Source organism: Cheilinus undulatus, linkage group 11 (genome assembly GCF_018320785.1).
Source record: "Cheilinus undulatus linkage group 11, ASM1832078v1, whole genome shotgun sequence".
Lineage (NCBI taxonomy): Eukaryota > Metazoa > Chordata > Actinopteri > Labriformes > Labridae > Cheilinus > Cheilinus undulatus.
Genome location: NC_054875.1, coordinates 16,382,324 through 16,407,951, shown reverse-complemented (window position 1 = coordinate 16,407,951; position 25,628 = coordinate 16,382,324). Strand labels below are relative to the sequence as shown.

Sequence of the window (25,628 nt, the reverse complement as noted above, 5' to 3'; positions counted from 1 at the left end):
ATTTTTCTGTTATTCAGTATGTGCTGTAAGATCTTACATAGGTTCTAACAATGTTTCAAAGGTGCAGAGTGTAAAATTGTATAAATGAGAAATAGGCTTATTCTAGATCAATCAAAAACAATAATTTTACATACTCAGATTATTAAACAATAATTTAGGCCAATTTATTTATGTTTCAATTTTTTCCCAAGTCTGTTCTGTTAAATGCTACTAGGCTTAATATTACACACTACTCCTTTAATTCAGCACTTGTAAGGTATTTTAGTGGTTGCCAAAATCATATAAGTTTGATTTTTTAAAAATATCTTTTAAGAATATTATATGTAAAACAACTGCCTACTATGGTTCTTGTAAGTTACAAAATTATATGTTTCTTTCTACAAAAAATTTAAATGGATCTTGTATCTAGTTTGACTTCTATGTATATTTCTTACAATTTCAGATTAAAGATGTAGGGATTAAGTAAAATCTTTCTATATCTTTTCCATATGGGTATCTATCAGCTGTTGGCTGCATGCAACATCAATTAGCCCTTACATCCTGTTCAGGTCAAAATTGACCAAATTTGACATTTGAAAGCAGTGAAAATACCATAAACATCGTTCTTTTTGCCTGGATTGGATGACTTTTCCTAAAGTGATCCAAAATACACAAACATAAAAATACTTTAAAATGTTATACTTTTGTACAGGTGCTACACATTTTTGTACACTGAGGCTGTTTCAGGTCAAATTTGGCCCATTTCTAGTGTGAGTCAAATCAGGGCTTTAGGGGATCTTGAAACTGTACAGGCCATGTTTGTGTGTATTTTTTATGGGACAGTGGTGACAGAGTTCAAGCGGGACCTCTTATGCTAGGTTGGCTGTCCCCCAGCTACAGGGGGCTGGCTAGCTAGAGATGAAAATAAAGGTTTGGATTCAGTGGTGTGGAGCCATGTTTCCTAAAGAGTTAACCTTTCCTTCAGAGCTAAAAATAAACTACATGTAATACATGTACTATTATCAGTAAAGCAGGACGGTGAAGAGTTGAACATCTGGCACACCGAGCAGGAGGGGCAAAGCAGACAGAGAAACCGAGGCTAAGCTAGGCTAAGTTGTGGTAAAAGAGGAAAGGGAGGCTAAGAGAAAAGCAGCTAAACTGTGAGGGTGCTTGTAGTTTACTATATGTACACATAAATGCACACCAGCTATAAAACAGTAGTGATTAGTAGTGGAAAGAAAAAAAAATTAACTGTAGCTTGATTGATGCTTAGAGAAACACAACATCTGAGCAACTGCACAAACAGGGAGTGACGCAATACGTACGTCTCAGTACGTCAGCCTTATTGGTGGAGGGGTAGTGAGGGGGAGCATACTGAAGCGAAAAACAGCAGTTTTGGTTTTGGATAGTTGGATCTGCCTGCTAGCTGTGAGTTGTGCATTTTGAGTTTCATTCTGTGGTTCTGTGTGACATCCCAAGGTTGTGGGTCAGCTGGAAAAGAGACTGATTTTCTCTATCTGAGGTATATAACACACACTACAAATAGACTAAGAAAAACAGGGAAAAAAGTTAACAAGGAGGAAACAGATGTAGGAAGAGGAGAAAAAGGATGGATACTCTATCATCTGCTTGAGAACTACTCATGTGCTCCTCACACAGAGGTATCCACTTGGATCAGGATGTATGTACACACGACTGCAGTAATGAGGGTGTTTATCAGAAGTGTACTTTATGGCATCCATTTCTTTTTGCCTCATCATGTTGGAGCATACAATTTTATAAACAGCTGCAATTCTTCTGATTGAGAGTAGAGCCTGTGTTCATTCCTATTCCTACATTCATGCTGATTAAGGCAATCCTGAAGAGTGTGTGTGAAAGCTTGATAGAGCTAAAGCTAGTAGCAGAAGGGAAGCTCATTCCTGCAGGTTACATTTACAAACCTTTCTAGTATACAACAGAAACGTGTGCATATGCAACGTTTCAATACAGTGAACAAACAAGTCTGTCATTTTTGTACTTGTTGTTTGCAGAGATATTTTTGCTGTGAACTTAGAGGCAGCTTCTCTTTCAAGACCTGACTTCAAGACTTTTGGTGTTGTTAGGTGTTTTTATGGGTACTAATGTCTGAAGGAAAGGATTTAATTTTCAATATGTGTACACTGTATATTATAATGATACTGTCAAACTATGTCCTCTGCTTGTGATTCACTAAGCTGTCACAATCATGTTTTGTTTTTTTAAGTCAGTGGGAAGCTTCCCTTCAGTGAGAGCATGGCTAGCTTTCTTATCAGATAAGAACTCATGGGTGTTGAAAACTAGATTTAAGAAAACTCCTCATTATCAAGCAAGCTTGCCTTGCCCAAGGATGGTGAATGTCGTTCTGCGACACAGCAACAATTACATTATTGAAATTAACCACCACCAGCATTTTAGTTATGATGATGTGGAAAATGACGTCTGTTTTATTAGCCTGAGCCACAGCCCCTCAGTGTAAGGCCATCATCACATTGTATCATGACTGAATGCTGAAAGCTGTTTCTCCTGCCACAGTCATCTTTGGTTATCTGACTGTTTGATGGTTCAGGTATTTCTCAGGGGAAGTTTGCTAATGTGTTGATGTGGAGCGCTGTCCATGGTGCTGATGTCATTGTCATGATGTTATGTATCATACTGACTTTGTATTGCAAGTCACTGAGCTGACTTTATGTATACATCATCAATGTTGTGAGACTACATGATTTTGCTGAGGTCACTTTGCCACACTTGAAATAATATACTACACACTCTCAGGAGCAGCTGTGGGTGATGGGTGTTTAATAATGCCATCAAAACAAATTTAATTTGGTTTATTGGTTTACTTATAAAAGAACATGCTAGGGGCGTGCAGATGGTTGAGTGGTTTAAGGCGCACAGCATGTACGCAGGCAGCCCTGGTTCGAATGTGACATGTGGCCCTTTGCTGCATGTCTCTCCCCACTCTCATCCCTGTTTCTGAGTCTATCCACTGTCCTCCTCTATCTAATAAAGGCATGAAAAGGCCCAAAAACAAAATTTAAAATAAAGCTATATTGTTCTTTTAAATTAGCCTGCACATGATTGAAAAGTCCAAGACAAATGTTTCACTCTGTGGGACAATAAGGCTTATCTTATCTGATCTTATCTTATCTTATCTTATCTTATCTTGTCTTATCTTATCTAAAAGTCTGTGTAGGTTCTCAGTCATCCAGGTCATGGTTATCCAAAGCTGATCAAGTGGCAACTGGACTGGTTCCAAATTCTTGAAGACTGAACTGAGCTGAAGAAGCCTTTTAGAGAAGAGGTGAAAAGTCTTCAAGAATTTGGAACTAGTCCAGCTGCGACCTGATCAGTGTTGGATCTCACCTTAAACTATTCCATGTGAACTGACTGTTGTATTATAAAAGAAAAAAACCTTTGGTTTTCTTGGCCCACCCATAAAAATCAAATCCCCAATCAAATCTCTGCACACAGGAAGACAAATATGTCCGATTCAGATCTGCATCATAAAGTAAATGCCTAACATTTAATCTAGTTCTATGGATTAGCATCTATTAAACCTGAAGCAAAATATAAAATCATTATTTGTTTTTGTTGGTAACTGTATTCTGTCTCCACTTGGAGTGGATATATTGGATATGTGTATGCTTAAGGTTTAATCACCTAGCTTTTAATACTTATTTTTTCCACAGGTTGATTAAAGTTGCTAACCTTGCAAAGCAGATGGATACGTCCGTTTCCGTGTTTCTCACTGGTGAGTCCATCTTGCAAAGCTCCCTTCTGAACCATTTTGGCCCAGTTAGAAATTGACAGGACCAATCAGTGGTGATGACGTTATACAGTTGTAGAGTTTAATCCTTAGTAGGGGCGTTGCTCGGTAGTGGCAACGTCGCGTGTTTTGTTGCTCTGATTGGCCCGTAAAGATGTGACAGACAGAAAGTTTATCCAGTCAACCTCCGAGTTTTTTTCCAAAGGCTCTGCCCTCTCCTATGAGGCTGTCTATGAATGGTTTACCAGATGGATGTGAGAAACACATTCATCTGACGTGCCAGGTTATAAAGTTGCCTCAACAAGTCAAAACTGTTAAGTTGTTCAGATTATAACTAATTGCCTTAATAATTATGACAGGTCCAACTTGCATGTCGTGCAAGAAGCATCAGGTAAACTAAGGGTTTGCATAGATTATCTATTATTAGACTTTAGTATTTGTGTCCATATCATGCATTAGCATGTCGTCTCTGGTGACCTACTGAAATTCAAACTCACTTGCCCACCTCTTCTCCACACATCATTCCTGTCTCTCTTACTGCAACTTGATAACCCTGCATGGCATTAAGAAAAAACACGGGCAAATTTGCCAAGTGCTCAAGGGTTAGTGGTGGCTCTTTTTAGTTTTTCTTCCTGTTTCCTGACCAAAACATTAAGTCAGGAATTAGCTGCTGTAAGTGTGCTTTTAAAGGACATGGTGATATACTTTTTAGCAAATAAACCATTGAGAACCATTGGTTTTAAGCATGTAGGCATGTGGATGTTAGCATTCAGCTCTGAGCAGCACAGAGCTCATTATAAGGCTTTACACAGGCAATGATCTATACCCCCCATGCTTAGTGACACAGCACAGCTTACTACAGCAAGAGGACACAAACAAGTAAAATTTAGGTTCTGTCAGATTCACCCCCCATATGGAGAAATAGAAACTTTTTGACTTGGGTGCCTCCCAGTGGTTACATCAAGAGGAAACTATACCACAAGAATAGCACAACACTACCCTCTATTTGAATTAATGCTCAACCTGTGCACACTTAAGATGATTAGATCAAGTCATAGAATAACCCAACATTCCCTCTTCGCTATTTTTTAAACATTTCATCAAAATGTTATTGATTAAAAATCAACTCCTTGTACCTTTAACTTTCTCTGTTCTTCAGGTACATGCATAGATTGTTCTCCTGAATGTGTCCTGTTATTTCTCAAGTGGAAATAATGAGCAAATTACTTTGATTATGGCTTTTTGCAGCATTTGAAGCTGAAACATGCTTCTAAAATACATGGTTATGCTTTAATAGTAAACTTTCACACATATGTAGGAAAGGTGGGAACTATTTCAGGGTCATTATGATTTGACTTTACCAGTTTTACTTTAAGAGAGCACATAATAGCAAACACTGTCCATCATGTGACCCTCACTGTACTTCTATGACTGTTTATATTTGTTATGATGCTGTACATTTCCCAGATCTACGTCCATCTTTCCTACACTCATCCTTGTCACATTCCTCATCCACCATTCAGCTTTTCAGAGCTCAGTACAGTACTGGGCAGCACTGTCCCATGCTCAGTCTGAAAGGCACATGACGTGTGACACTCCAGCACATGACATATTTGACTTTAAAGTGACGTCACAGCAGCGTGGGGCTCAGCAGGCAGGTCGTTCGTCAGTCTGAAAGAAAAGGAGCAGCAGGAGACGGACCAGCCTCCTCTCCTCTCTGATGACAAGCTCTCATTCCTCCTCTCCCAAACTCCTCTGGAAAAACTCTCGACCTCCAGGATTCTCCTCTGACGCTTCGCATCCCCTCTTCCCCTTTTTTCAGTTGCACCTATTCATTTTTTAATTTTCATTCATTTATAATTTACTTTGTCAAAAAAAGAAAACCCTTTGCATCCCAAAACCCCGCGCAGAAATGTGAGAAGATAAGCAGGACCCCCCCCCCCGTCATCGTTGGCTCCTTTCCTCCATGCTTCACAGAGCCGAGCATCCTCAACCTCCACCCTCCAGATTTTGGACGTTCATCTGCCTTTCAACAATGTGGGAGAACGTGCGCTGACATTTCAGCGGCGGGGATGCCAACCACACGCCTTGTTTTGCTCTCCGCTGCTCTCATCCTTGTCTTTTCAGTGGGAGAGTAATGACAGCTTTGCGCGAAGGCAAAGTTTGAGGGTATTTTTTTGGGTCTCCCACTCACCTGCCCGCCTGCTCGCGTGCACCTCACTCCGTTAAACTGATATCACGGAAGATACTAAGAACTATTGACGGGCAAGTTTGAAGAGACCTGATTATTGTTCTGGTTTATTTGAAGTGGGATTTTGCAGAGCCATTGAAGGTATCTGATGTGCGCAACGCTGAAGGATATGGCTTAAAGAATGGTTGCGTTTCTGACAGCTGGAGGAAGGTCCGTCCCTTGAGTGTTTTTATCAGATATTGTCGACTTTGGTGGAAACCCATCTAAATGGGAGGATACCTGCAGGACTGAGTCGGATTCGGCAGTCGAGAAAATGTGGGTAAAACGGAGTGTTGCTCGCAGGTAAGACCAACATTTTTGTTTCACCTTGTATTTATTGCATTGCAGTCGTGAAAGATTTAGAGACAGCGAAAGGCATTTTTAAAACCTTCCTTCCTGTCTGAATCCGCTTTTCCACACCGTGTTGTTTCAGTTTTTCAATGTACGCCACTGCAAGTTCTGCGCGTCTGCTGGGATTGAGGAATTGATTCTATGTACCATAAGGGTCAGGAAAAGCATGAAAATGCAGCTTCTTTTAGAGCAAAAGTTCTTCTTATTCACCCACTAATTTCCTTTTGGACTGCCATTATTAACGTGGAGGCTTTTAAATGGGTATCATTTCTGCTGTTTAAAGATAGAATAGCACTAAAAGTTACACATCCTATACGCTGGGGGTCGCCAACAGTATGGCAGAAGCCTCTCAAATACACTGAAACCCAAAATACACGCACAAACGCACAGACGCTCGGGCAAAGCCTGTCTGACAGTTCCTGCACTATTGTGTCGGCAAAGAGGTGCACGCGCTCCAGGAGAAACACATATTTACAAAGAAACTAACCGGTAAAGCCAAAAAACATATCTGCGTAGATAAGAAAAAGTATGGACTGTTTTCATGATAAGGATCAAATGTTCCATGATGCCTGGGTAGAAGCTTTTTCCAGACACACATCTTATTTTCCCCGTCTCCTCTTAGTATCAAAATCACTGGCCAAAACACCTGAGAGATACATTCTTGAATAAATAAGTCCAGACTGAAGCTGGATGAAAACGAAAAACAGAGTGTGTCTTGATTGGGAATGCTGCAAATAAAAGCTGAACTATAGCTGGTTCATTTACCCTGAGATAGCTTTAGATGTAATGACATGCAATGAAATGGGACCAAACCCATGGGCTGTAACATTCCCCTGCCACCTGCTGGATCTCATTCCCACCAGTAGCTGTAATTCCTGCCCATTTGCAGCCATGCATTTATTATGTTTGACACACACTCTGCATATCAGAGATGACCTCACAGGGTAATGGCAAAGCATGCTGCTTGACAGTGCAGTTGTATAAGCAGATGAAAATGAAATGCATTTAGGTCCTATATCTCTAGATGGATCTGCAGAGGTACAGAGAAACCAATTTTCAGTTTTAGGAATTTCCCTGCTACTTGCTGAGATGATGTGGAATGCCAAAATAAGATGTGGGATCAATGGCGAATGCTGAGCTGAACCAATTCACCATGTTTCTACTTGAATTTGCCATCACAGATAGCAAGGCTTCATTCTTAGTTATTTTCACGTGACAGCAAATGTGATGCTTGTTTTTTTTTTTGAAAGCATTAAGTGTGTGGGAAAAAAAGGTTTTATTTCAAGTGCACGATTGGTACAACTTATTTAAGATATGAGCAACTGGCATGTGGAAAAAAACCTCCAGACCAGACCTTAAGGAACATCAGTGGGCGTTAATGCAACAGCAAACCTGAGAGAAAGCATTTGATAAAATGACGATCATCTGAAAAAAAGGATTTTAAAATGACTGCTATGGTCTAACTGCAGTCTTTAATCACAGTTGTCTGTGCAGGATGCAATTTAAAAAGTTAACAGATAAGCCTTTATGTACATGTTTGCAGTTTGGGAGGTTTCTATCAGCAGCTTTACATAATTAAAGATAAATGTGGGTAATTTTGATGATTATTGATTTGCTGGTATCATTATTGATTCATCCTTATGTTCAGTATACTTCTCATCCAATCAATGGAACCAGGGTGGGAGGCATTTCAGGTGAAATAGAGATACCAAAGGGACATCAGGTTTTCAAAAACTGTATTTATTGTTTTTACTAAAAAGTATTCAAAATGTCTGTCATGGCTTTGCAATGCTCAAGCATCTTCACCTTATTATTCTCCATCTAACCAGCAGGATCATCACTTAGTAGTTCTATGCAAGGTTGGTGAAACAGTTGTCAAAAAGAATTTAGAGCATTTTTGCAGCATTTTTCTTAGATAACCACCAGAAAGCTCAACTTTGGCAAATGCAAGAGATTTTCTGGGAGTTAAAAGTGTTTAAGGGTACAGGAAGACAGCCAAAGGTTCAAACTGTAATTAAGGATGCAAATGACAAGAGAAAATAATAGTGTCAGCTAGTAGTAAATGTAATGCATCCTTTTGGCTTGAGTATCAACATTCTTCATGCCACTTTAATGTGATGTTTTTCTAAGCAGTATGTTCTATGTTTCATAGAAACCACATCTAATTTGAATATGATGGTAATGAATTGTAACAAACTCAGGAGAGACAGTGTCTCACTAGAGGGTTAACCAGCAGGGATTCATCTCTTCTCGTCTCTGCATCTAGGGCTTAATCTTTCATGGATGTCACACAGTTTTAGGTTCCCCACGGTGAGTTCTCATATCGCTGAGCCACCAGAGATGATATCAGGCCGAGCACACCGCAGCTCTCACAAAGACTTCATCTGTGAGTTTCCACTGACCTACGACAGGATTGCTAGGCACAGGTGTCTGTTCCAATGTGTCTACGCTTTCTGGTCAGAAAAATCCTCTAATGAAACGTCAGCTGGGGAATTGTGATATGTGCTGTGACTAGGGATTGAAAAAGATTCTTTAAATGTACAATAAGAAAATGGAGATTAATCATGCCTGACAAAATGGCTCAGTTCCTGATATTGATATTGTTATGATCATGTTGCTAGTATTTGATCTCGTAGACTATCTCGGCTATTTCCGAGATTAAAAAAAAAAAAAAGTTTTTTTTACTTTTAATCTTTGAGGTTTAATGATCAGAATGTCAACATTTTACTCCACATTGTGGCGTTTTTTCCAAACATGTTTATGACCAGTCGTCTGCCCTACATCTGGCTTGACTAAGACCTCCTGGATTGACTGTGACTTATACTCCTGATAGATATTCCTGTGATTTAGGTGCTGCCTTAATAGCCTCTATGAGGGTTATTACCAGACGTCTCTCGAGCGTGATTAACCTAATTTGCAGCTGTGTTGCTTCTCTGAGATCCTATCCTCTGGAGATTGGGGTGTGCATGTGTGTGTGTGTGTGTGTGTTTGCGTATGCATTTTCTAGTTGTAAACACTCTGTGCTCAGCTGTCTGTCAAATCCAGAAGGATCAGAATAGGTCGTCCCTTAGAAAAACCCAGGAGACTAAATAGATATGGATGCTGGACATCAACCAGAGAAACATGTGAAAAAAAGAGAAAGTTGCTTTTACTCAAGACAAGCATGAATCATTTGACTCTTCTTTGACTGCCATATCAATAAGCATATAGAGACATAGCCAGACCATGACCACCATTGTTCAGTCAATCCTCACCAGTGGTGCTACCAGCTGTGGACCTGCATGCACTGGGTGCACATTTTATTACTGGTATAAATATTTTTTTCACAAAAACCCTAAACAGTGGCAACAGCAGATCCTGGATTGGTTCCATGGTATTTTTCCCCTTTCTGGTGCCTGAGTTGTAGTCTTTGGCTGGAGATAAACTTGTTCATTCATGTATGTGCACAGATGCATTTACTGGAGGTCACCTCTAGAGGGCACACAAGGGTGCTCAGGCTGTTAGCCTGATGTGTAGGATGTAAACTATGGAATTCAAAGAGGTTGATTTAGTGTTAATTCTGAGACCAAAACTAACACAATATCAACATCAATAACTGTATGGTTAACTGGGGCACAGAAACCAATGTCTGCACCTGTTTCTACATTTTCTATTTTGCACAGATGTAACAGTCCTGGTGAATCTGTTGAATGAGTGATCATATTAACTGGTGAATTCCAGCTGACTGCATTTGTAGATGTTGAACCAGCAGCAGCTGATGAACCACTGATTGAACTGCACATCTATCTTATTTTATTATTTACAGGTGTAAAAATAGACTTTTATAGCAGAATTATGTTTCATCAGCTGGTTTGACAGGCATGTTTGTCTATGTGTAGTGACAATGATACATTGTGTACATGAGGAAATGGTGGACTTGGTTTATCAGTTTGTCTAGAAAAGTTTCATCCATGTGTCATTAAATTTTGAGTACCAGCACTGATGATGTATCAAACTAACACAGCAGCTTGGCAGCAATGATGCAGCCGTTAACAGCAAGTATATCTCCTTTTGCTGCATCTGCTCGCCAACCTCATGACTTAAATACATTTGAAGGCATATGGTGCAGGGGTTGACTGATATTTTAGGACTGATACTGATTTTTAGTTATTCATGAGACTGATATTTGGAACTGATATGTTTATGTTATGCATAAAATGTACTTAATGTGGCAAAAGTCAAATTAGATGATCAAATAAAGAACTCAGTCCTAGCTCTATTAGCACGATTGTCTGGTGACATTCAGCCAATCAGATTGTGTTGTATGCAGGACATTTGGTGAGACTGTAGAGAGTGAAAATAAAGCCAGAGGGGAAGACACACCTTGCAGTGGTGCCAAAGTAGCACACTTTTCAAATAAAATGCTGATACAGATAATCAACCAAATACTGGCCTCAATGATTGGCCAGGCCGATAATCAGTCTACCCCTGATGTGCTTGGTGTAATTTACATAGTAATAGTAATGGTCAATGTAATAATATCAAAACATTTCAAGAACTGAACTGTGAAGATAGTTAAGTCAGTTGGTTGTGTGTGTTGGTAAGCATTTTAGTAGTGTATAAATTAAAAAAAAAGACATAACCAGATTTTTTCTGTTGGCATTGCTTGAATTTACAGTGTGGCTGATATTTCTGCACACTGCAGCAAACATCCACAGTGTTTGTGACCTCAGCTTCTCATAAGAAGACACTGGTTTGTTAAGGCCAGAGGTGTCAAGTTACGAAGGACAAATACTTTGTTACCTTACTTTAGTAGAAATTTTGGGTATCTATACTTTACTGGAGTAATTATTTTTCACCCGACTTTTTACTTCTACTCCTTACATTTTCATGCAAGTATCTATACTTTCTACTCCTTACATTTTAAAAATAGCCTCATTACTCCTATTTCTTTTCAGCTTGTTTTCATTCCGGCTTGTCATTGTTAAAAAAAACCCACAAATTTAAAACCTATCCAGATAAATCGCGCCATCTGGATAGATTGAATTTGATTGCGGTTGGATGAGAAGTATAAACATAATACCATTCTGACACCCTATTGGTTTGTACGCGATCCATCGCACCTGCTCACATGACACAAATCATGTCACACTCCAGCAAGGAAATAGCAGACATATGTAGCCTAGTACAAAGAAGTCCGTGGCAGAAACTCAAGAGAACTGGAGCGAAATGTCCCAACCAAGCACCAGCGAGGAGGCTAGTCATCATGTCTTCTGTTCCATGAAACACATGTTAATGCTCAGTAGTACACATATATGGTTCTTGAATGTATTTGCATTGTACTAAAATGCGTTCATTTTCAATGGGTATAAATGCAGCTGAAACAGGTGCATTCCAAGTTTTTCAACCTTAACATTTTAATATAACATTATAGTCATTATGGCCTTTAGAAAAATGTTTTTTTGGGGAGGTGGGGTTGTGCACTATGGCAAAATGGAATGGAAAGTATGGAATGGAATGGTAGAATAGAATTGGCCCCTGTGGCGCAGCCTAAGCTTTTGTCCTTAATGGCATTTTTCCCCTTTACATTACTTTTACTTTTATACTTTAAGTAGTTTTGAAACCAGTACTTTTATACTTTTACTTGAGTAAAAAGTTTGAGTTGATACTTCAACTTCTACAGAAGTCTTTTAAACCCTAGTTTCTATACTTCTACCTGAGTAATGAATGTGAATACTTTTAACACCTCTGGTTAAGGCTGAGCTAAAAAGAGCATCTTAAACTAAAAGTGTTGCAGACTAGATTCCATCGTAATTTTGTCTTTTACTTCATGTTCCTCTGCAAAAGCTTTATGTTACATAAAAGAATACATCGTTCCCATTACTTAACTGGTGGTTGTTTTAAGGTCAGTTGTCAGGCAACCTGTGGTTATCCTAAGTTGTGGTTTAGTGACAGTGTGCTGACACTCTCTCTCTGTTCTTTCATTTTTCACTTTAACAAACTCTCTTTCTCTTCACTTATTTCTTTCTTTCCCTCTCTCTCTTGCTTGCTCAGTCTCTGTGATTGTGTATTGAAACCTAGAAGATACAGATACACACACTGAGATTGTTCAACTATGAAATGTAATCCTGGCAGCGCCTTTAGACCTGACCACCACGGACTATTCTGGCAACCAAAGACACTGCTTTCATTCAAAGCTGAAACAGCCACTTTCAGGTCTTTTCAGATTCACATTCTAGTTGACAACAAAGTGAAGAAGCTGTCAGTATGACTGGGCTCCATGACCAGCCTGTCCAGTTATGGTTACATGAGAAAGTGTGTGTTACTGTTGCGGCTAGAACACAACCATCCTACAGAGTGAGAAAAGAGAAGCAAAGAGCTCATACTTGATTCATGTAGTGCGGCTTTGCCGGATCAATACTGCTTGATCAAAGAATCAGATTTATCAGTCAGCGCCCTTCGCACTAACAGTGTGTCTTCAGGTGCTGGGTCTCAGCAGATCACTTCCTTTAAAGTAGTTCATAAATGGAAACAGGAAGCGCTCTTCTCCCACCTCTTCACTGTGTTACAAGCTGGCAGGTAGGATGTGAATTAAGGCTGAGGCTAAATAAAAATGTAAACAGTACAGGGCTGAGCTGATCAGAGCATTGTCCCTGACCTTTTTTCACTTTCACCCTTTCCCATGCTCTTTTCAGCCCTGCTTATCTTTCTAAACATGTGGGTCATGTACACTGTAGTGGAGGACATTGTGCAGTAGGAGTAATTAATGGGATGATGCAACACTCTTGGGTGTGCATCTTAGACCCCCTCCAAACCACAATGTTTCTCTATGAATTACAGACACTCCTCAGCAATGCAACAATATTTCTTAAGCTGTAACATCATGCAGCCTTAGGCTGAAGATGTGCTTTTTAACATCACTTTTGCATACACCCTTTTGTGTGCCTATTTACTTTGCATTTTACAAGAGGATTAAACTAAAGGGTGCTTCAGTGAGCAAAGACCTGACAAATTTGCATGATTAAGTGAAGAATGTAGCTAGTCACATGAAATCATAAATGACAGCTTGTTATCGTGTCATTTTCTTTATTATACAGTAGTAAGAGGCAGTAGGAAGACTAATAAGTTTAACTGAATGAAGAGTGTTGATGTTAGGAGGGAGATTGGAGGGGCAGTAGGCAGTGACCTCATTTAGCATCCTAAAGGCCTGAGGGTAGGAGCTCTTCCTGAGCCTGTCTGTAAATTATAAACAAGGCAACACTTGAGGAGGTAAATATGATTGCAGACTTGGCCTATTTACTTCACTTTAAAACTTTCCACAATCACTGTTCCCCAACCCTGTCATAACAATTTACTGTAACAAAAAGGCCCTTACATTCCAGATTTTTAGTGTGTCTTGTTTGCATGGGCACTATTTTTTGAGAATCAGTGCAATGTTGCAATGGACATATGTGCTTTAGTAATTACATCCACACAGTGCAGTAGTTAAAACCAAGTATGCTACTGGCAATTCAAGCCTGGGTAAAGGCTTTTTGGTTAGTGTGTGTTTGTGTTATGCACAAGTAAGATTTCATGGATTTTTTTTACACCCAGAGGTCTGCTGCAAAGAAGCAATCCGTACGGCTTTGAAAATCTTTGGAGATCCAACTGTGGTATTTACCTCCTTAATGCAGGACAACTACAGAGAGGAGCTTAACCTCTCATCCCAGAGACTTTCTTCCAAAGCTACACAAACAAATGCAGCTGATACTGAAAAAATGATAACAAAATAAAGTAGCAAACAGTGTATGTTGTTTTATGTCACACTTATATGCACTGTAAAAGAATACAAAGATATTCTTAGCATGCATGAAGTCTGCCACACAAAGATTTTAAAATCTTAACAGAGTTTTTCAGCGTCAGAGACCCCACTCATGGTGACAAATTGATTTTCTTGTTTTGTTCATATCATGTAGTGTAGAATGAGAGAATCAACTTAGCACATGACTGCCACAGCCTGGGCCTGGTCTCGTCTATCAAAATGTGACTTTACAGCACAGGTGTCAAACTCAAGGCCTGGGGGCCAAATCCGTCCCATGGAACAGTTAAACCCGGCCAGCAAGATGATCTCATACTTCTGTTATAACTGACCCATCAGTATGAGGTCTGCAGATTTCCTCAAGTATGAAAATGTGAACTTATCCTTGATGATTTAAGATATCCTTGTTAAGTCACAAAATCTGAAAAAGTAAGGAGTAAAAATAAGTAGATAAGAAGTAAGGAATGTGGGAAAGAAATTAATTTGTGTTTTAATTACACATTTTCAATTTTGCATCTCACAGTTAGGACTCAAATTTAGGATTTTGACTTTTAATTTCATACTTTGAGCATTTTAACACATAATTTTGACTTCTCATATAATATTTTGAGCTTTAAGATTAAGATCAAGATTAAGATTAAGATAATTCTAATTTTTTAAGTGGTATTTTGACCTTTTTAACCATTTATTTTGTATTTTATCTGATTATTTTCAACTCCAAATGTTGACTTCATAATCCCATAGTTTGACTTTAGACTCACAATGTAAAAATTTGAATCATAGTTTGACATTTAATTTCATGATGACATTTTTTTTTCATATTTTGACCTTTTAAACTCATGATTTTGACTTCTTTCTAATATATTTCTCTCTAAAAAGCATTTGTCAATTTCAATTTCAAGTTTTGACCTTTTTGAACAAATAAGTTCACTTTTCTCAGATTGTGAGCCTTTAAATGTATCTTTTTAACTTTTTAAATGTCAAAATCATTTATCATCAGTAGTTTCAAGTATTATCAAGTTTCAAGTATCATCAAGTTTGTTTTTTTTTTTTTCATATTTTATTACTGATGAAGCAAGGTTGACAGTTTATGGTCAAAAGGTGACCTGTTAGGCCCCTTAGGTTAGTCCTCAATCCAGAATCCGGCCCCTGCTGTGATTGAGTTTGACACCCCTGCTTTACAGGGTAGTAGCTACTGTGGTTAGCTGTTTTGTTGCCACGAATCAACAAGTAGCTCCATAATTTCTGACCCCCATCCAGCTTTATGCTTCCTGCTTACCATCAATAGTGCTGCTGTTTACTGTTGCTGCCATGGCTGTGTTTTTGCCTCCTGCATTAGTCAGCCTGCTTCCTGATTGGCTATCAAAACAGGAGCTGTGATTGTAAAAATTGAACATGTTTAATATTTACAATGTCAGGTCAGAGAGGGTAAACGCACCACAGGATAATCTTGCAAGATAATCTTGCAACCACTTCCAACTTTGGTTGGAAGGGAGGATTCAGCCCAACTATTGGCACAATTGTTGTGGAGGGTGACCCATTAAGAAAAAAAAAAAAATCTTGGAGGTCTCTTGGTTTGCAAATTTTATTGATAAGACACCATGCAGTTAGGGCAGTTAGAGTATATGATGTACTGCAAAAGGACAATGGCAAAAATAAAATGAAAACACACACAGTTGATTTGATTCCTCTTTACCTTGGAAATTTTGTCACCATAAAGATATTTGCATGTGTATGTTCTATGTTGCATGATGGTCTCTATTCTTCCGGTTGCTGAGTTTGAGAACTTTAACACAGCCCTCTAGGTTCGAACAAAGACATAATGGCGTATATAACAGGCTGCAAACACAGACTCTGAGGTATCAGCACTTCTCCTTTTAGTGGACAAAGGGATGGACTCTCTAAGCTCTACTGGATGAAATGCAAATACTTCCACAACTTCAGTGCAAAAAAAACATCCATCAAAACAGGGCAAAATCTCATCTGATTAAATAAAGAGTGCATAATCTCAGAACAGTATAGTCATAAATCCATAAATCAATATGAGGTGGAAACTGATGAACACTTTGGAGTGTTCTTGTGCCCATGTGGCATTTCTTTGTCTACAAATTCTTCAAATTATTTCTAAGCTTCCTTTCCTTGGTAATTCCACTGTAGAGTTAACAGTTCAAGTACAACATGAATTTGATAGTTTAAAAATCATAAAGCCCTGAAGGAGTTGCCTTCTTTCAAGCTTTTTCTCAATGTTATTACTAAAAACAACATATAACATAACAGCTCTCCATATTTTCTGCATCAAACATTTAAAAGGTAGATAAATGAGGTTCTAAAAGGACAAAAGCAGTCTCATTTTGTGTTATCTTTGTAGTGTGTGCAGTGTTTTGCTGTTGCCTGTGCTCAGCCACTTCTCTTACAAAGCCTGATAAAGCTAATTTCTGCCCTTTAGCTGTCTCTTTGACTTTCTAGTCTGATAAAACTTGTTTAAATATATTGAAGTTGTGTAGTGGAGAGCCAAAGAATTTGCAGAAATTTGCCCTGAAGCTGATGAAACTGCTTGTTTTTTGCAATAATTTTCCATTGTGTCATTCCCATGGAGGATTTCCAGTTGGTACTTAACACATTGTTGTTGGGAAATGCTGCTGGCACATACTTTAAATGATTGTAAGTGTGCAGGGATTGTAACAACCTTACAATTCACATCAACTCGTCTGCCAAGTGTTTCAAGAGTCATATCCTGTTAGCAAAATATGCCCACAAAACTGAAAGTTTGTTGTTTCAAAATCACTCCTAGCTTCCAGACACTCAGATCTAACCCCTAAAATCCTGCCACTCCATAATCTTTGCCCAGAAATAAAACGGCTGTTTGTGCCTCATCCCTGAAATGTGCTTTGTAAAGTGGGAGAAAAGAAGCGAGAGTAAAGTGCCAAGCAAACGAAAAATGAATGAACACTGAATTAACATTACAATAGAGCATTTTGCTAATGGTCCATTTTGAGTTGCCATCCAAATATGAAACTGTCTTTGAGGAATTTGCTTGATAAGAAAGGTGCTGATGTCTCTAGTCCATATGATTTGCGTGCTGTACTATGTGAGTGTGATATTTGATAGCAAAAGTATGCTGACTTTCATTCCTTCGCTGAAGCACTCCAGATAATTCTAATGAGGCTTTACTTTTCTATGTCAAGAACTTACCTTTGAGTCTGACAAAAAAGGAAAGCACTTCCTCAACAATGTGCCACTGTTTGCCTTCCCTGTCACAGAAGATATAATGGAATATGCCAGACTATAGACCGGTTGAAATTAGTTTTGAATATAATAATGGAATGCATCATGAAGCCATTTAGGTCATAAATATCCAATATGCAGCACCATTCATCAAGTTTTTAGAGGTTCCTTTCAGCATTGTGTACATCCTTTGACATTTCAATTGCCTTTATCATTACCACTTAACTGAGTTTATCGGACTGGAAAGGCAGCTCATCCGTATTTTTATATGAATAAAACATATCACTGAGAAGTCAAACCTCTGTAAAGACCATTTATTTTCTTAGGTGACAGCTGGGAGTTTCTTCTTCAACGTACGCATGACAACACTCCTATGAGTTTTTCGTTGTGAAAGAGTTTAAAGTTAATAGTTCATGAATGTCCATAATAATCCTTCTACTATATTATCATTAAAAGAAAGATTTAGGCCTGTAGTCAACCAAAGAAAAATATGGCCGACTGGAATTATTCCCTGGCACTGACTGACTGATAGGTTGTTCACAAAAATAATTTTTAAAACTCCACTTATGTCAACATCAGTTTTATCTGTGACAAGTTCCTCATTGCATCCTTTTTGTAGTCTAACTCATCTTAACATAAGATTTTTGAAGCATTATAAATTATTTAAAGTCTTATTCTGTTGTACTAAAATAACAGCTTACTCAAAATCTGTGATCAGCATTCACCTGCCTTTTATCATATATCTGATCATATATCTGATCATGGCACTTTAACTCATTAGCATCTTATAGCCTACAACATATCCTCAGATAATTGTATTAATTTAAAACAACAACTATTACCAGGGTCACTTTGTTCCAGACCGTTTTGTGTAATTTATAAGCAAATCAGACGGCTCTCCTCTGCTCCTATCTGTCTGCAACAGACAGACAAACAAGATCCTGGTCAGGTGCGAGCTCATCAATCAACCAACCCACCAACCGACTGGAAGGTGTCAGTCCTAACGTTTAGTGCTGTCATGTTTTGCAATTGCTATTCTGCCATGAATTCATATGCACTTGAACTAGAGTTTAGTATGCAATATAAAGTGGGGTTGACTTAGAGCTACATCTCTGGAAGAATTTAAAGTCCCTGTAAAGCCATTTTAAAAGTCTGTATTTTTAGGGTTTGCTGTGTGACAGGCAGCTGTCTCAACAACCAGGAAAAATTTGAGTCATGAAAAAAATCTCTAAGTATATAAAATTAGGCTCCAAAATCATGAAAAATTAGGCTGCTCTAGGTTGCTGTGGGCATATCAGTTGAATGAGCTGAAGCCACACCCACTCACCAGAAATGCAGTCCTTTCAAGTTTTCATTCTCCAACCTGAGCGAATGATTTATCTGTCTGCTCTGTTACAACTCTGTTTATAAGCCACCAGAGAAACAATCACATTTATGTCATGGCAGACAGACTGCTGAGCGTTGAAATAAATTTTCGTTTTTTCATCCTATATTTAACACTTCAAGCATTCCTTAAATCTTCATTTTTAAATTATTTGATATTGTCTTTCTCTCTCATTTGAGATGTCAGAGTTGTTAAGTTACTGCTGAAAAGACTTCATTTCCTGATGTTGCTCTTCAAAATAAAAGTCTTATAATGATTGATACTTGTGACTTTAATTGTGACAGACCTGGCAGGAGTAAAACATGTCTGTCATCAGGTGCTTTACTGAACTTAAGCATTGCAAAGCTAATCGACAGGAGGGATTGAATGGCTTTGAGAGAGACAAAGCCACAGTTTGCTTATTTTAACCATCCAGGACTGAATCAAGTCAAATATGCATTTGAATTACATCCTTATCAGGTAAGAAGTCTGTTTCTGCAGTGCCTGGTTCAAGGGTCATATATATAGACAAGCACTCCAGCAATTAGCCTGTGCCAGAGCAGAGGGACAGAAGTCTTCTTCTGTCAAAAATCTCTCTGTCATGATGCTCTTAATGACCCATAGATCACCATAGCTGTTAGATTTTGCACTGAAGGCAATGACATCAGCTAACAACAGACTGTATTGAGATTAACTTCTCAGGGATTGTGTATCATTGCAGCGTTGGGGGGGGGGTTCCCATAGCGCCCCGTGACATCATTGGGTACACAACATCCACACATACAGTCAACCAAGCCACAAAAGTGGTGAAAAACCTTCTAAAGGTCTAAATCTGGTGTGTATTTTCACAGATCTCAGTGTTTTCTCATAGTTTCAGCAACCTCATTCCAATATATATCGGTACTGTGATTTTTTATCTAACACCTGTCCAGATGCTTCAGTCTGAAGTATATTAGAGCTTTTCGAATTCAAGCAAGCTCCCACTCACCTTAGGCATTTGTTTTGTATAACCACCATGCACCATCAGACTTGGGCTTTTTCTCTATAATAGATGTCCCAAGCGTCAAAGTCTGCCCTACCTCCCTCATGTGCACAGAAGTTAAAGTAGAAGCAGTAGATCTAAACCAGAATACATAAATAACTTCAATATGTGAGGTGGAAAGAAATAGTTTACTGAATTCATTATAATGCCTCCTGTGCAAGTGCAACAATGAAAATTTATGCTTCAGTGAGCCTCTACTCAACATTTCCCCAAGGCCATTCCAATATCAAAACAGGTTTCAGCTATGCCTGAGAAAAAGCCTAAAATGCGCTATCAGATGCTGACATGTCTTTTCTATTTAGGCAATGACTCAACAACTTACTTTTACTATCCTTCCAAAAAATTAACATTTTTCATAGGAAATGGATCCTTCCTTACTGCTCCAAAACAGCATCAGACACAACGAACTTCACCATGCTCCATTAACTCAGTCATGGCTGAGTGTGGCTTCTACTATTTAAATGGCAATATCGGTTGATGATAGCAAAAAGCAATGCTACATATTTGTCACTATATGGATCTACCGACAATGTAGAACCTGCACACAGAGGTCTGAAATATCAGAATGTAAATGATTCTGTTTATTGGAAAGTTGCATCCATGCTATATTGGTTATTAAGTTGTCAATGGTCTGTATGGACACCAAAAATCAAGGAATGTAATCGCTCCATATCAACTCATATCACCACTATCCTAACAATGATGTATTTATCTTGATTAGCTGATGTATGAATAAAAATGAAGCTTATAATTAGAAATGTGTGAAAATGCAGTAATAAACTATCTTCGGGTATTGAAATAGTCACTGTATTGCATTACTTTCTATAATGAAGACAGTGATTTGGGATAAATGAATATTTAAAACAAATTCCTTAAGATGGTGCAGCTAGTTTTCTACAGCGGCACCTGTGTGTGAAGATGCATTAAAAATTCTGTTTATGGTGTTGGACCAGTTTGGCAAACGACAAACTTGCACATTGATACCGCCACATATATGGTTTCATGTCATAGCCTGGCATGGTGCTGGCACAGTGCTCTGGTCCTCTCTAAAGTCAAACTATTAAACGTGCACCACTGGCTATAATGTGATCCACAGTAACATGAGTTTGAAAGCACTTAAATTCTTCTAGATGAAGATTAGTGATTAGAAATGATGAAGTTTTTCAATCACCATAACTGCTGCATCTTGCAGAAGCAACATCAAGCACAATTAAATTATAAACCTGTAAACATCACCTAATAAACATTTTTTTTGTTTGTTTTTTAAGAATAGAAGCATTTTGTTATGGAATTGGTACATGGACTTGAGCTTGTGTTGCACTTTTCTAGGCTTTGGGCTACTCAAAGCTCTTTTACAATGCAGAGGTTGCTATGAAGAATTGGCCAACAGTGTTAGATAATCCCTGCCCATTTACACACAATGAAGCAGTAGGAGCGAGCTGGGGTTAAGTGTCTCACCCAAGCACACTTCAACATGTGATTGCAGGAGCTGGGTATCAAACCCACAACCTTCCAACTATGAGTCACCATCCCTACCTACCGAGCCCAAGTTAATTAAGTGTCGAGGAGTGCACTCTCCTGCTAGTAACAGAGACACAAACTGGGTTGACCATGGCTCAGTAGGTTGACTCAATTGTACCTCAGTCTATAAGGGTTCAATTTCCAGCCCAGCAATCACATGACAATGTGCCCTTGGGCAAGAAACTTAACCCAAAATTGCACCCACTGCTGCATCAGGGGTGTGTGAATGTGCATGGATGAATATGAATGGGATTAGTTAATACTGACGCCCACTCTGCAGAGCTGCCTTTGCCATCAGTGTGTTAGTGTGGAGTAAAGGAATGTGAATTAGTAAGGGCCTGTGTCCACAATGGGCTTTTTTAGTACTGGCAGCGCCTATCCCCTCATTTTCAGAGCGCTTCTAACCAGCGTTCCTTGCTTCTATGTTACAAAAATGACTCCCACTTTCCTCAGAATCCATATTTTTGTTTTAAAATAGCTGTCCTTCATATGTCAGTATTTGTACAATGTAGGGGAATCCTGTCTGGACACAGGCAGCAGCTGAAGACCTGAAAACTTTACCCTTGAAAAGCATGAAAAAGATGAGTTGGAAAACGTTTCCCTTCTGCTATTACCAAAAATTATCTAATAGATAAGTTTTGTTGTTTTATCTCTTCTTAAAGATGGATCTAGTGAAGCTTGACTTTGCACAGTTCACAGATCTACATTATAACTTTTTGGAACAAAATTAATAGCAGTTAATTGTAAATTTAAACATAAAGAACAAAAATATTTTCTTTTGTTGAAGTTCTATAAATCTGAGGGAAGTCACTGTACAATATGACTTACATTCAGTGATTGACCTGAGACTGAATGAATGGCTGCTTGGCATTGCAGGGCCACGATGAACTAACCATTTCCAGCATTGACGCACAGAAACGCCACATGGAAATGGAAATCTTGACTGGAAGTTTTCTGATGCTAACTGACAGTTTCACTGTAAAACTGAGAAATTCACCTGGCATGTATCATCACTGCTGAGAACTAGCAAAGAATCAGTGATTATGCTATGTATGCTTTATCTTACATATATAATACAAACAGTTAAAGAACTGAATGTAGAAGGTTTTAGTGAGCCCTTCTCAGAGAACATGGAATAAGATGCTTAGCAATAAAACTGAGTCAAACAGCTGACCTGTGACTCACACAAACAAAACTTATTTAACTTGTTTCATTATTTTTATTATTGTTATTATTATTATTATTATTATTATTATTATATCATCATCATTATTTTAAGATCCAGACACTTGAAGAGTAAACTCCAGTTTTATGATATAGTTAGAAACACCATTATCTTATAAGTGCTGGTGACATCACTTGGGATGGAAAAGTAAATGGACTTATAGTGCCTTAGTAACCCCTGACATATAAATATACACAATACACACACATACAGTCGTTTATACTGTGATGACTGAGGCCAGCAAGTTTCCCATCAAGGTCACAAGTAGAATTCATATAGACACAGTCACAAATCAATGGCTTTGCCTGCAGGACAAATTTCTGGTTCAGTGGTTCACCAAAGGACACTTGGAAACGAGGGCTTTAGGAGCTGTGGTTTGAACTGCCAATCCTCTGATCACTATATGACCTGATCTACATCCTGAGCCACAGCAGCACCAGAATAGTCATCTTGAAATGTTGCAACGAAGTGTCACCCAAGCAACAGCATGCTTACTGAAAACTCTGAGCAATTTGTTAGTATTCTACCCTTGACAATCCTTGTAGAAATACAACAATAATGCCATAACATCAGCAATGTGTGCATGTCCTGTAGTTTCACACTTCATGCTACTACTTCTCTTGATGCTGAACAGACTGATCTACTAGAAATATTCTGTCAAATATATCATAAGGAGCCCATCCCCATCACCAGGGAATATATTCTACTGAGTAAAGCATTTTCAGAGGCTGTGAACATTGTGCAACAGAGCTTCTGTTACAGTTTATGTAGCATGCATACTAGAGACAGGGAAGGTTAGGTACAGGTCTGTGAGGCAGCTCTTCAGTGAGTGTTTCAGTTATTTGTGGAACATCGGCCAGGTGCTGTTGTTACCATAAACACCTGATGTATTCAGGCTGTTAAAAAATAGATATGTGCTTGAGTTTATCCTTTAATGCTTAAAAGACACTGCATGTACCAGGGTAAGTGTTGTTTTATTATCTCAGCATGTATTGCTGAACTGTCACTTTACATTTATAAGAAGATCACTGGAGTTTTGCGTTGTGTTCAAATGAAGTGATCTTATTTCCTGTTTTACTGATAGTGCACACATGTATGGATTTAGAATTACTTGTACTTACTGTAAAACTGCTGCTCATCAGGTCTTCAAACATATATGTCCGTAGTAATGTAGGTGTATTCATCATAAATCAATTTTAGCAGATGCATTTGTTGGCTCTGACACTCTACTAAAGTTACCACAAGCTGGAACAATGGGGAAGACTGTCGCCTGTGCAACCAAGGCTGATTGTGGTTTATTATTGAAAAATACAAAAACCTAAACACCTCTCAGATATTACAAATAAGCAAAATCTGACCATCTAGACAGGGATGTCCAAACTATGGCCCGGGGGCCAAATGTGGCCCATTTTTGATTGGCACCCGTGGCAGATGCTGAAACAAAATGAAATGTGGCCCACATTAGAAAGGAAGCTTGTGCCTGACTGTACTGCACTTCTGAACATCCTCCAAGGCTGGGGGATGGGGAGAGCTTTCTGGGGCCCAGCAAAATTGGGGGCCATGGATAATAACCACTCTTATCAAAGCATCATTTTTTTGTATCTATGCCGTTGTATAAAGCCTTCAAAATCAACAAAATAAGGGAGCAAAGTGTGGCTTAAATTGGTTAAAAGTGGGCAAAGAGGGGCAAAAATGGATGAAAAGGAACTAAAAAATTGAATTTAAAGGTCACAAAGTAACAAAAGTGGATTAAAAGGGGTGAAAGTAACAAAAATGGGTGAAAAGCTGCAAAAGTGGGTAAAATTGGTTTAAAATAGGTGAAATAGGATCAAAAAGTGGCATAAATGGGTCAAACAAGGCAAAATGGAGTAAACAGCATACACTAAGCATATCTTAACCTACATTAGACTTGTTTTTATTAACTTTAATATCCTAAAGATGACGTATTTGAAAGTGGCCCTGCTGTCCTTTTATATTTATGTGGCCCTCAGTAATATAAGTTTGGACACCCCTGATCTAGATGATGCATAGGAATTTGCTGCGTAATTGTTAGGACTCAGCTGCCTCTGATAGTAAAACACATGCTAAACTGTGCATAGGGCAGTATGGAAGAGTGGTAAGCCCTTTTCCCTCTGTAGTGACTTTTCCTCAGTCCATCTTGTAAAAGAGAAATTAAGAACCAAAGTATACGCATTATTCCCTGTATGTACAGTGCTGTGAAAAAGTATTTGCCCCCTTTCTGGTTCATGAGTTTTTTGCATATTTATCACACTTGAATGTTTTGGCTCATCAAACCAATTTTTAAATTTCACAAAGACAACCCAAGTAAATAGAAAATGCAGTTTCTAAATGATGATTTTATTTATTAAGAGGAGAAAAAAATCCGAACCTATCTGGCCCTATGTGAAAAAGTAATTGCCCCCTTGTTAAATCCTGAGTTGTCCTGAGCTGTGATCAGCCACAGTTATTGGAAAGCTGAGGTGAGTTTCACTGGCCACACCCAGGCCTGAATACTGCCAGATTTGCTGAATCAAGAAATCACTTGAATAGAACCTGTCAGACAAAGTGAAGTAGGCTACAAGATCTCAAAAAGACACACATCATGCCACGATCCAAAGAAATTCAAGAACAAATGAGAAACTAGAAAAGCACTCAGAGAATGCAGACCTCCGCCATTAGCCCCAATAGTGAAGAATCCTTTAAAAACATTCCTAGATCCAGATGGTGATGCGGATCACTCCCAAAATCTAATTTGTCAATTACTCCCTCCCTGGTGGGGTGGGGACACGGTGAGGCAAAGCACTGGCTTCGCTACGTGTGGACTGTCATGGCGGAAGCACCCATGGTCTCACCGGACGACTGAAGGTCATGGCAGAGGGTGAATATTCCTCTATTCCTCCCAGCATTGTGAGTATTCTCTCTACAATTCGCTGTCTTTCTCTCTGTTACGCTCTGACTCGTTTCCTCGACCGGGTGTGTGTATTTCAAACTCTATAAACTCCAAAACTTTGAATAGAAATACACCAAATAATGCTGCTGGGATTGAAGTTACTCATGTCCGCCATCTCCTGGTGTAAAGTGGTAACAACGCAGACCTCCGCCATTAGCCCTATCTCCCAATAGTAAAGAAT

General features: G+C 38.7%; 1 protein-coding gene across 1 annotated transcript in view; it reads left to right on the top strand.

The window, feature by feature from the left end:
- Positions 1-5,794: 5,794 nt before the first annotated feature.
- The window catches only part of ajap1 (adherens junctions associated protein 1), a 91,127-nt gene continuing 71,293 nt past the window's right edge, over positions 5,795-25,628 (top strand). The window contains exon 1 of the mRNA XM_041799711.1: positions 5,795-6,296. Coding sequence (XP_041655645.1) covers positions 6,268-6,296 — 29 coding nt within the window. The 5' untranslated portion in view covers positions 5,795-6,267. The remainder of the gene's footprint in view (positions 6,297-25,628) is intronic.